Genomic DNA, 13,675 nt, shown 5'->3' on the forward strand with positions numbered 1-13,675 from the left:
ATATTTCCTCTGGATGTTCTGTTTAAATTTAGGATGCTTTTGATGCATAGAAACTGGGAAATACTTTCCTCTGAAACTTCTTCCACATCTAGAAATTGTATATAACGACTGAGCAACTGAACTGAACTGATATCAATATTTACTTCTAATTTTTTATGATGTTACCTTTTTAATGTTTCTTTTCTGGAATTTATCACAGAATGTGGTTTAGAGTATGATTTCAATCTTTCCTTTCTTTTTTTCCCAAATAGCTAACAATTGTTTCATTGCCACTTATTGAATAATCTTTACTGATCTCCCTGATTTGTAATGCCTTCCTTTTCATATGTTAAATTATTATTGAGCTCATATCTGGGCTTCATGTCCTATTCTCTAACCTGGTTATCCTTAAGCTAATGTTGTACCATGTGCTCAGTTGTGTCTGATTCTTTGTGACCCCATGGATGGTAGCTTGCCAGGCTCTTCTGTTCATGGAATTTTCCAGGCAAGAATACTGGAATGGGTTGCCATTTTCTTCTCCAGGGAGTCTTCCCCACCCAGGGATTGAACCTGTGTCTCCTGTGCCTTCTGAATTGCAGGCAGATTCTTTACTGCTGAGCCAGCAGGTAAGTCTCTTGAGCTAATAAAACTCATTATGTTACTAATATGATTTTATTAATAATAAGCCCCCAAAAGATGGACAGAAACAGCAAGGACCTAACAGAAGCAGAAGAGACTGCGAAGAGGTAGCAAGAATACACAGATGAACTGTGCAAAAAAGGTCTCAATGACCTGGATAACCATGACGGTGTGGTCACTCACCTAGAGCCAGACATCCTGGAATGTGAAGTCAAGTGGGCCTTAGGAAGCATCACTACAAACAAAGCTAGTGGAGGTGATGGAATTCCAGCTGAGCTATTTCAAATCCTAAAAGATGATGCTGTGAAAGTACTGCACTCAATATGCCAGAAAATTTGGAAAACTCAGCAGTGGCCACAGGACTGGAAAAGGTCAGTTTTCATTCCAATCCCAAAGAAAGGCAATGCCAAAGAATGTTCAAACTATTGCACAATTGCACCAATTTCACATGTTAGCAAGGAAATGCTCAAAATCCTTCAAGCTAGGCTTTAGCAATAAGTGAACCAAGAACTTCCAGATGTACAAGCTGAATTTAGAAAAGTAATAGGAACCAGAGAACAAATTGCCAGGATCCACTGGATCATAGAAAAAGTCAAGAGAATTCCAGAAAAACATCTACTTTTGCTTAACTGAGTAGGCTAAAGCCTTTGACTATGTGGATCACAATGAACTGTGGAAAATTCTTAAAGAGATGAGAATACCACACCACCTTACCTGTCTCCTGAGAAACCTACTTCCAGGTCAAGAAGCAATAGTTAGACCTGGACATGAAACAACAGAATGATTCAAAATTGGGAAAGGAGTACGTCAAGGCTATATATTGACCTTCTACTTATTTAACTTATATGCAGAGTACATCACGTAAAACGCTGGGCTGGATGAATCACAAGCTGGAATCAAGACTGCCAGGAGAAACAGCAACAACCTCAGATATGCAGATGATACCCCTCTGATGGCAGAAAGCAAAGAACTAAAGAGCCTCTTGATGAAGGTGAAAGAGGAGAGTGAAAAAGCTAGCTTAAAACTCAACATTCATAAAACTGAGATCATGGCATCTGGTCCCATCACTCCGTGGCAAATAGATGGGGAAATGTGGAAACTGTGACAGATTTAATTTTGGGGGCTCCAAAATCACTGCAGACAGTGACTGCAGCCATGAAATTAAAAGATACTCACTCCTTGGAAGAAAAGCTATGATAAACCTAGACAGCATATTTAAAAAGCAGAGACATCACACTGCCAACAAAAGTCCATATAGTTACAGATATGGTTTCTCCAGTAGTCATGTATGAATGTGAGAGGTGGACCATAAAGAAGGCCATAAGACTGATGCTTTCGAACTGTGGTGCTGGAGAAGACTCTTGAGAGTCCCTTGGACTTCAAGGAGATCAAACCAGTCAATCCTGAAGGAAATCAACCCTGAATATTTGTTGGAAGGACTGATGTTGAAGCAGAATCTCCAATACTTTGGCCACCTGATGGGAAGAGTTGACTCATTGGCAAAGATCCTAATACTGAGAAAGACTGAGGGTAGGAGAAGAGGGTGACAGAGGATGAGATGGTTGGATGGCATCATTGACTCAATGGACAGGAGTTTGAGCAACTCTGGGAGATAGTGAAGGACAGGGAAGCCTGGTGTGGTGCAGTCCATAGGGTCACAAAGAGTCAGACACAACTTAGTGACTGAACAGCAACAATATGATTTTATTAATAATAAACACAAAATCACTTTAAGTTCTGATATTTTAGAAGCACTGTCTTTTTATCTAGAATCATTTAAGATTTCATGTCTTTTAGAAGTTTTATTTTTGATAGTTCCTATTATCTTTATATTAAGGCTACTCTTGGAAAATTTTAGAATACTTGATGCCTCCCATCTGGTCTTTCTATTAGAAACTGGAAAACCTGAACCATGGATCTGACTTAAAGAATAGAGGTAAAAAAAAAAGCTGGAAGAGCCATGCGTAGTGGGAGTTACTGTGAAACCTTGAGAGCCACTCCATGTGGTGGCTTAATTGTTCTCTGGAATCAATCTTTTTTATGAGACTGCACAGTTTCCAGCTCGACTTTTCAGTTTCCTCAACATTTAAAATTAGATACTGAAAAACACCCGTTGCAGACTCTTACCCAGAAAAAGACAGCACTGGCACAGAGGGTTACACGTATACACTTTCCCCATGTGGTAAAGGGAACACGCTCTTCTTCCTAATTAAAAAAGAAAAAAAAGTCAATCAAGGATTTCAACAAAATCATTTTTCTCCTAATTGGTTTGCTGTATCCTAGGTTTAATTTTTTGTATGTAAATGTTGTATGTAAATAAACAGAAATTTATTCATAATAACACAAACTAGAAGAATCCCAATTGCCCATCATCAATCTATTCAAAGGATAAACAAATTGTAGTATATGTATGTAATGATAAGTTACTTAGTAAAAGGAGAACTAAGAATACACCAAGCAGTTTGGGTGAATCTCACAAGGATTGTGATAATTAAAAGAAACTAGACACAGAAGACTATATCCTAGTCATTTTCATTTATATAAAAATTCCACAAAAAACAAGACTATAGGAAAAATCACTTTTTCCTATGGCTATAGGAAAAAATGATCAGTGCTTGTCAAGGTGAGGATTTCAGGGAGGATCTAGAATCCAAAATTATTAATATACAAGGGGACACTTGGCATAAAAGAATTGCTCTATGTTTATGTTTGTGGTGGTGGTTACCTTCCTGTATATGTACACATTTCAAAATTTATCATATTGTACATTTAAAGTTGATAAACACACATACATACACATATAAACATATACACACACACAGTGAGTGTGGAGAATCCTTAAAAAACTGGAAATAGAACTGCCTTATGATCCAGCAATCCCACTGCTGGGCATACACACCGAGGAAACCAGAATTGAAAGAGACACGTGTACTCCAATGTTCATCGCAGCACTGTTTATAATAGCCAGGACATGGAAGCAACCTAGATGTCCATCAGCAGATGAATGGATAAGAAAGCTATGGTTCATATACACAATGGAGTATTACTCAGCCATTCAAAAGAATACATTTGAATCAGTTCTAATGAGGTGGATGAAACTGGAGCCGATTATACAGAGTGAAGTAAGCCAGAAAGAAAAACACCAATACAGTATACTAATGCAAGATGGTAACGATAACCCTGTATGCGAGACAGCAAAAGAGACACAGATGTATAGCACAGTCTTTTGGACTCTGTGGGAGAGGGAGAGGGAGGGATGATTTGGGAGAATGGCATTGAAACATGTATAATATCATATGAGAAATGAATCGCCAGTCCAGGTTCGATGCATGATACAGGATGCTTGGGGCTGGTGCACTGGGATGACCCAGAGGGATGGTATGGGGAGGGAGGTAGGAGGAGGGTTCAGGATGGGGAACACGTGTACACCCGTGGCGGATTCATATTGATGTATGGCAAAACCAATACAATATTATAAAGTAATTAGCTTCCAATTAAAATAAATAAATTAAAAAAAATAAAAAATAAAGATAAAATCATTAACTTATCCCAGCCCCTATAAACAGCAATGATACAAAATTAACATTTGACTTCCAGGAAAAATGCATTCTTGGGTGCTCTTAAAAAACACATGGTCTCAAAAGCCTAGGCTTAATTTTTTTTAAAAATTAGTTTTCAAACTCAGCCTCCTTATTCAAAATTGCATGTTTTTTGTTTTTTGTGTTTTTTTTTGGTTAACAATTTCAAACATACACACAACAAAACCAGTGCAGTGTTTATTTTACTAACAGTTTCTGAAAAGGCAAGTGTGAATAACATACTGTTTAACTGCTATGATTTGAGCTCAACAGTCTGGGTGTCTGACAACGCTATTCCTGAGCTTGTCTCAGATTTCAGAAGTGACTGCAGTAATAGCAAAGAGCCTGTGCAGGACAGAAAGTTTCGCAGATATCTGCAAGTACCAGGTATCCACTGTAAGTTTCCTGACTGAACTTTTATATTAATACAGTGTAACTCTTGAGTTTTTAGCATTTCTATTTTATCATTTATATGAATATACTGAGATTGTTTTTAGAGACCCAATCAACCATGTGATCATAGCTGTAAACATATACATGGCATTTCCTTTGTTCCAGGTGTTATTCCAAGTAGGTTCTATTCCTTAACTTCATCAGCTTACCACAATCATATGAGGAAACAACTCTTGTATTTCTGTTTTACAGCTGGCTAAACTATGGCACAGAGAAGTTAACAAATTTCCAATATCACTCAGCTAGTAAGTTGTTGTGTTAGGATATGAATTCCATACGTTTTATCCCCAGGGCCTCACCATAACACTGCTGGCCTCTCTATACAAAGGAGGGTGTGTTTGCAATAAAAGCAAAGTGAGGAATAAGAAGGGAAAAAATGAACCTTCATCTTTAATTTTTTACCAAGCAATGCTACAATGGAAATTTAACTTACTAGCTGGCAATTTTAAATTTAAAATGGGTAGGTTTAAATTTCTAAAATATCTTTTCCTCAGTATTTTTCATACGTTGCCAATAACATAGCCGTTTGTTTTTCAGTACTCAAAAACATTATGCACATCTGATTTTGTCTAAGTTTCAGCCTTCTTTTCTGAATGTACAATCTTTCACAAACACATGCTTTGACCCCCCGTCTTTCATTGTAAACAAGAGAACTATTCATAATGGAAATTATTTGAAGCCTGTTACATTATAAAAGACAACTGTCACCTTCTGTTGGGTAACTGAACCTCACTTTTTTCCCATTTATAAAATGAGGGGGTTGAACTGCTCTCTCCAGACCCTTTTAGTGCCAACATTCTGTAAATCTGTGATTCAATTTATAAGTCTATAGCTGGAGCCATTTTCAGATGCTCTTGGTAAAAAGCATTTTCTTTCCAAGAGTTATTCGTATTCAAAACCTACTGTCCTTATACGGATGACTGCAAATACAATCGGCTCTAAATTTTCTATGTTGATGGAAAGAAGCAATAATGCAGATGATTTTAAAAAATCATCTTTCACTGACTTTGAAATGTTTATACAAAGAGAGAGTCTTATTTTTAAATTCTGCAGCAACCATAAAAGCAGCATGTTTACCTTTCTAGTTATACAAAATGCCTAATATGGGGCCTGAATATAGTGGGATCTCAACAAATGTTTCCCCTTTTCATCCACTCTCCGGTTTTAGGATAACAGTCACACTGTTCTGTGCACATTCCAACCGGAAGAGGGAGCAGTGGCTGAGGCTTAGTGCAAGACAGCTAGTCTGATGAAAAGTGAGCTGTAGGGACCTCCCTGGCAGTCCAGTGGTTAACTTTGCCTTCCAATACAGGCTGTGTGGGTTCAATCCCTGGTCAAGGAGCAAAGATCCTACATGTCTTGTGGCTAAAAAACGAAAACATGAAACAGAAGCAATATTGTATCAAATTCAATAAAGGCTCAAAAAAAAAAAAAAGAGAGAGAGAGAGGGCTGTAATAATGAAGGTACATGTGAAAAATTGAGAATCAACTATGAAAAGCAATGTATCTATTTTTTTTTTTTTTACTGGTATGGAAAGATACAAATCAATACATCTTTTATACATTTCTTTCAGAGTTTATGTATTTTTCATTTTACTGTTATTAAGAAAGAAAGGACCACAGTTGTCTCCTGTGTCCACTATTCTGAACAGTGCTCCTTCACTTTGGTTGTACATTAAAAATCACCAAAGAAGCTTTAAAAAAAATTTTGTGCCAGAATGCATCATGAGTGTACATAGACAGAAGCTGGGCATCAACATTTTATAAGCTCCTCAGTGATTCCAGTGTGCAACCAAGTTTGGGAACCCCAGCAATATATAGATTGAACTGCACGCAGACGACATCCTACTTACCTGAGTGATTTCATTGATCACCACGTGAGTGCACCGTGCCTCGTATTCTGGTCGGGCTTGCTCTTCCTGCTGCAACTCAACGGTGTCCCATTCGTACTCCAGTTCTGCCTGGCGCCGCTTCCAAAACTCCAAAAACAAGGTTACTAACAAAGAGAAAGAAAAGCATCATGTGGCTCTTCAAGGATCAGTGATGCTTCAGAAATCTGTACTGAATAATAGTAATTACAACACTTTTGTACATGGTCAATAAAATCCGATTTTAATTATAGATGACACTAATACTTAAAAGAGAAAAGTGAGCTAATGTTTGTTTTTTAAGGAAAATGTTGATAATTTATCCAACTTGTGAAACCAGGCTATATCATGGGGAGGGTAGTAGTGTGATGGTCAGAAGGAATGTGATCGTGTCTACCACTAAAGCATCTGCTACTAGCACATTACTGCCAATAAAAAAACAAAGGCAACTATAATAATTCAAAGCAGTCCATGGTCCATCTTTTAGTCTGCTTCCCCTTGCATTCCTCTCCCTCATTCCCTCCAAAGGGCCTGGGGGATGAGAATACTTTAGTGGTCCCCAAATCTTTATTTTCTACCGCCCAAGTCACCCCAATTAAAATAATGTTCTTAAATATGGAAATATATTTTTCAATTTGTATAAAGTATGAGTAAAACAATTTTTAGAAATCTTTATTATTTTTCAAGACTAGCCACTTCAAATACTAGACAGAAACAATACTAAGTGTTCATTGAAAATATGGTTTCAGGGTAAATCCCCTAGGCACTTCTTCCAATCAGACTGTTACCCATTAGCCCTTTCTACACAGAAATTCTGCAATAACCAGTTACACCCACAAATATTTCTGAGTCTCTACTGAGTACTGAGAATAAAGAGGAAAAAAGATACAGTGTCTGCTTCAAGGAGCTTCTAAGTGTATAGGAATGACAGTGAAGTGCTACTTACAGTGGACTTTTAAGAGGCCTGTGATCTAGTTAAGTGCTGGGTGGTCTGGGCACAGAGTCACAATGTATCAATAGCAAGGCTGTCCCGGAGAAGAGGGCCTCTGGGGTGAGTTCTGAGATGCCACAGAGCTGATCAGGTGAAGGTAGAATGTCAAGGGCATTTCCCCCAGGGAGCTGTGTGTGCAAAGGCAAGATGCTAAAGAGACACAGGAGCACTACTTTCCAGGAAGTTCAAATAGTCCAGAACTGAGCCCAGAGTGTGGTGAGATGGGTGGGGCCGCCAGGTGGACAGATGGCAGGGGAATATCACAAAGGACTCTGTGTGCCTTAAAGATGGAGGAGACATCAAAGGCGGTCAAGAAGGAGTAGAGGCAGCTAGACCCCAGGGCCGGTCCAGGATGCTTCAGCTAGGAGGTGAGAGAAGATGGCATCTTAGCAGGTAGGCAGATTGGATGCAGGTGTGATCAAAGGGGACGATCGAGGATGCTTGCCAGGTTTCTGGCTTTGGCAGTGTCCTGAATTCTAGTGTCACTCCCTGAAATAAGGGCAGGAAAAGGAGCAAGTCTGAGAGAAGACAACTGATTTGGTTCTGATCAGCTGCCTGCGGGCCCCAGGAGAGATGTCCGGTAGGCAGATAAAAGTCTAGAACTCGGGAGAAAGACCCAGACTGAGCAGAGAATTTGTCCTGTTTCCAGCGGTAACTGGGGTAAGAGTGGACGAGCTCTGCATGGACTATGGAGGGGCAGTTCTCACCCTGGCTGCAGGAGAAGCACTGAGAGCTCTTAAAATGTTTTGAACCTGGGCACCACCCTCAAGGTTCTGATTTTATCGGTCTGGCACTGTTTTTGGTCTTTGGAAAGCTCGACGGGGCAGTCAGGGTTAAGAATCAACCTGCAGACAACAGGGAGCCTTTGGGTAGAGGGCAAACAGAGGCTGTCTTGAAATCCTGCAGACCCTGCCACGGGCAGCTGGACATGTGGGGGAAACCTCGGGATGCGCCATGAGGAAGGTGAACGCAATGCTTCCCGATGGCAAGGACAGCGGAAATGCTCAAAACACCCACCTCCTGGCAGTGTTTGTTCTGACTTCACTGATGTTCCAACAACAGTGAGTGAGAGTAGAGATAATCTGGACATTGGAATCAAGTCTGAATTCTGGTTGTGACAATCACTAGATGTTTGACTACCGGTTACAATGTTTCCACAGCCTGAGCTACTGCTTCCCTCTATGGAAAATGCGGGAAATAGGAAGGAGCTTACAGGCTGTCCTGAGCTAAATGACATAACATTTATAAAGACCCTCATGACCCTCTGAGGTAACTGCTATTACCACCCCCATTTTGGACATCAGGAAACAGAGGCACAGAAAACTTCAAATACTTGCCTGAGATAAGGAGTCAGGTATCGAACCAAGGTATGCTTGGCTTCAGAGCCCAAGCCCTTCTTACAAATGAGCCTAACTGCTCCATATCCCACCTCCCGCTGGCTCTGTTCCAGCACCCACTCTGCTGAGATGTCATCACTGCTTGCCTGCCCAGTGTCTGATTCTCCTCCTCCAGGACACAGAGCTAGTAACTGCCCTCTGTCCCAACACTGCCTCTGTGGGTACACTAACCCTCATGATGCCACTGCTGTGATCACCTCATGTTCACAAGCATATATGGGTGGCAGCCTGGCTTTTTCCCACAGATGCTGCTGTCAATGGAGGCAAAGAGCACAAAGTGGGGGAGGCCACTAATCATCTGTGCGGTTGGGAAGCTAGAAAGATTTCAACCAGTCCCCAGAGTGGCTCCTGCTTTCAGGACAGGCCCTTCTCCTTTTACATGCCCTCCCTAGAATGAAGGAGTTTGTTCCTCATTTATGGGTAAGACAGCACTTTGTGACTCCTTGACCAGAACCTTCAAAAACAAACCATTTTGCTGAAACGGAAGCATGGTACCACAGCTCAGCTACTCTACAGCCTCATCTGGGTCAGGGCAAGGGATCCACAGTGGTGAGTGTTCCGTACAGAGAGCGATGCCTCCACCACTGAGAACCTGCCCAGCCATTCGCACTTTTCCCCCATCCGGGGGGAATGAAGTATCCATGGGATGAAAGCCTTGAGGGCACCAGCTAACTGTGGACTAAGCTGTGACTGACTGGCCCTGCTCCCCATCTGACCCATGCTCGCCTCACACGCAGATACTCCAAAAAGAGACCCCAGCTTTGGAGAATGAGCCAACTCTCCTCGGGCTGCACATGAAGCAGAACCAGCACCCACTTACTAAAGACCCCTGGGCTCATACGACCACACACCTTATCTAACAGAAGACCCCTACTTTTTAATTTGAGAATCCTATTGCCAACATTGCATTACACCTTCCACCCATGAAGTTCTTTCCACTGTCTTCCCCTCTGCAGCTATGAAATCAGTCCAGAGTGAGTGTACACTCTGCAAAAAAGGCACACACTTTATTCCCTACGCTGATCTCCACTTGTGCACGTCACAATGGATAGCACTCACACATCCTGACCTTTGTCTGCTCCTGCATTTATCATTTACGATGTCCATGAGGGCAGGGATTTGGTTTAGCCCATGGCTGAAACACTAGCAAACAGCAGGCACTGGGTAAGTATTAGCTAAATGAATGTACTGTGGGAAGTCATTCCAAAAACTGGAGGATGGCCACTGCCTGGGACAGCTGAAGGATGTAATCGTCTACTTGGGGAGCCAAGCTCGCTCCAGCCGCTACCTGCTATGCCTGACTGACCACTGTCTACCACTCTCTGCTCTGCCCATCTTGAGGGCCTGGAGTAGCTGAGAGGAGGATGCAACTGTTGATGGGTGAGGTTGTGGTGGCTCCGGCCCTTTGAGTGCTGGGAGTTATTCAGGAGAGAGAGACAGAAAATATCACATGTACCATCCTGTCCCATGGTTCACTTGACCCAGGACCACTCACCAGGGGACATGCTGGCCCTTTCCAACCTCAAGAAAGGGACTGTGGGTGGGTGAGAAGACGGTATCTTTCCTTTAATAGCCACTTTATAAGGCTAGCCTGGAAAAAGCTCTCGAAAGCCACTTTGGATACTTTCCCTGTGTTTATGGCATCTCTCTAAATTTTGTCACTTTAATTGAAATATGAGAAATACAGCTATTTTTGAAATTTTTATTTTTTTTTCAATGAAGAAAATTCTTATTTTCTTCTTCTTCTAAGTAAAGAAAGTTACTTTTCACTTCATTTGAAAGAGCAGCTTACTTTCACGAATTTATATCTTCAAGCATAACTATTTTGAAAAAAATCTGTGATGCAGGACATGAAAGCCCTACTGTGTTTTGGGACCCACAAGCAGGTGGATAAAATGAACAGGACTGATCTCGTGAGGCTGGGCTTCCTTACTCCTGATCCAGAAAGAAGGGTCTATACCTGCATAGGTGAGGTAGGACCAAGGTTGTAGAACCATTATTTTCTAGCCCATTTCTCAGATCCCCAGATAAGATAGTGCAATTATATCAAATAAATACTTCCATATCCTTTTAAAAGTCTGTTACAACTTTATTACTATTCCCTGCATTTTGTCACTGATTTAAGGGCTGACGACAACCAAAGTACCTACAGAGCTCTGATTCTGTGATTGTCACTTTTTGTCTTTGGGGCCTCTCGTAATTTGCTGCATCTGCCTGAGTGTCATTTTCCTCATCTTTAGAATGGGAGCGCAACAGCCACTCATTTGCTCAGTAACAATCTAGCGACAGTATTAGCAGGAGATGAGTTATGAAAACTTCTCTTTTCACAAAAAGCAAGAGAAGCAATTTAATCAGTTGCTATAAGGAAAGGACAGTGAATACCCTTCCCCTTCCTCCCTGAACTTGAACATAAAATGGATGCTTTTTACCAAATCCTGAAGTTGATGCATTCTGAGTGGAAAGTGGTAGGACTTCTGTGCAAGTCTGAAATGGCCTGATGAAAAATAATGCTGCTGCTGCTAAGTCGCTTCAGTCGTGTCTGACTCCGTGCGACCCCATAGATGGCAGCCCACCAGGCTCCCCCATCCCTGGGATTCTCCAGGCAAGAATACTGGAGTGGGTTGCCATTTCCTTCTCCAAGGCATGAAAATGAAAAATGAAAGTGAAGTCGCTCAGTCATGTCCGACTCCTAGCGACCCATGGACTGCAGCCTACCAGGCTCTTCCGTCCATGGGATTTTCCAGGCAAGAGTACTGGAGTGGGGTGCCATTGCCTTCTCCGGAAAAATAGTGAGTGGGCAGCAAATCCTCGGAACCTTGGAGGGCTGCAGGAATGGGTGGGAGTTTCTTAGTTCCTCATGTCATAGAGCTGAGAACTCAGCAGGGTCTATGACATGTAAGGATATTATACAGCTAAAGAAAATATCCATCTGATGGAAGATTCCAATACACAGTGTAGGTGGTTGTATCCAGCAATGTCTAAGGACAAGGCCCACTCTGTAGCTGGGATCGTTCTGGTTGCTTTAACAGTTTGCTGCTAAAGGCCTGGCAGGTTTTATTGGGTCTTGAAACTATTCAGACTTCTGTAATCACTCACAAAGGCAGATGAGTTTGCTTAGCCTAGATTCCTACTTCCTAACTGAAAGACTACAAAGCTGAAGATACATTTCTCGGGATAAATAACAAGGTCATACTGTATTGTACAGGGAACTATATTCAATATACTGTGATAAACCATAATGGAAAAAATATGAAGAATTCCTGTATATGTATAATTGAATAACTGTGCTGTACAGCAGAAATTAACACAATGTTGTAAGTCAACTATATTTGAATAAATTTTAAAAATTGTAATTCTAAAAAAAAATACATCTCTCAGACTCTCCTGCAGCTAGGATTCCAGATGTGGTTTTTAAAATGCCCATCAGATGCACCTGTGTGTCACCAACATCAGAAATGCAGCTGGATGGAGACAGAGGTGGTCACAGGAGTTGCATCATTTTGCTAGTGTGGATGCTGCCACAGAAGCAGAGACCTGAAATGAACAGTTGTAATAGTCACTTTCTGATCTCCAAGTGAAGCTAGTCAGGGTGACGGCTTCCTGAAATCCCCCTTCTTATGAGCTAGGTGTCTGTTTTTCTAGGAATCACTAGGCCCACCCTAGAACTCAAAGGTGAAAATTAAAAATGGCAGTCATGCCGCCAGCCAAGAGGCTGGTGGGGAGCATCAAAGAGAAGTAGGTAAGAAACGACAAGGAATGGGGAGGGGAAAAGGCTTTCAGAACCTCTACTTCCACCGGGAGTAGTTGGTGTTTAGCACTCTAGGAGTCAGTAGGAGCAGATGGACTGGCTTGGCCTAAAAGGGGGGATATTTTTCAAAGAAGTACATGATTTATGCAAAATTTATTATACAAGGTTTTCTCCTTTCAATTTTTATAGTTTCCAGGGAGAAGAAAAATACTCTGCAACATACATCTGGGCACAAGAGATGGTACAGGAGTATGATGATGGTGATATGAAAACTTCAGTTTTGCAATTGCAGACTTTCTGTAATGAGGTTCCCAGCAGTAGTTCTCATCAGGCAGAGGTAACAAGAAAAGCAATAAGGCATTTAAAATAAAAACTTCATCATACACACACATATCCTTAAAGATACACATATGGTGCCATGAGCAGGGCTGAAATGTTTTCTGCATTCTAAAATCTGATGAAATAAAATCAGCAGCTCAATATGCCTGTCGCTTCTATAAACATGGTGTAGTTTAATGATCACAGAAAGCAGAGCTGGTTAGGAAATTTGAGGCTTTTCTTTTGTGTCAAAGTAATTTTTGCTTCATTTAAGAAGTCTCTTTTAATTAGGGCTATCAGCTCTATTAATATACAGAGTTCAATAGATGTGTTTGAATTTTATAGATTATGAATTAGTGTTGAGACTGAGGTTTGGGCAGTTTAGTTAAAACTGCCTCTGCCCACATGTTCAGCACTCACCCTCTTACAAGGATAAAAAAAATGAAAGGTGTATTTCACAGTGAAGGAGACAGAGAATCTTAATATATGAACTTGATCTTTATTCTTCCATGTGGCAAATATTAGCTACTGTTTGGTCTCCAGCCAAAACATGCTAAATGTCTGAATGACAATGTGACTTATTAGGTACATTTGGCTATCTTACAGTTTACTTCATGCAGGAGTGGCAACTAATATCTCTTAAAAGTGTCCAAAGTAATTGGCCTGCCTGTTTTGTGATTCATTTGGGGACCTTTCATAGGCAC

General features: G+C 41.1%; 1 protein-coding gene across 3 annotated transcripts in view; it reads right to left on the bottom strand.

The window, feature by feature from the left end:
- The window catches only part of ANO6 (anoctamin 6), a 236,144-nt gene that overhangs the window by 34,203 nt on the left and 188,266 nt on the right, over positions 1–13,675 (bottom strand). For all 3 annotated transcript variants that reach the window (XM_061416383.1, XM_061416382.1, XM_061416384.1), the window contains 2 exons: positions 6,503–6,645; positions 2,746–2,823 (listed from right to left, as the gene is read on the bottom strand). In XM_061416383.1, the coding sequence (XP_061272367.1) occupies positions 2,746–2,823; positions 6,503–6,645 (221 nt within the window). The remainder of the gene's footprint in view (positions 1–2,745; positions 2,824–6,502; positions 6,646–13,675) is intronic.

The sequence above is a fragment of the Bos javanicus genome, chromosome 5 (assembly GCF_032452875.1).
Source record: "Bos javanicus breed banteng chromosome 5, ARS-OSU_banteng_1.0, whole genome shotgun sequence".
In the NCBI taxonomy this organism is placed as follows: domain Eukaryota; kingdom Metazoa; phylum Chordata; class Mammalia; order Artiodactyla; family Bovidae; genus Bos; species Bos javanicus.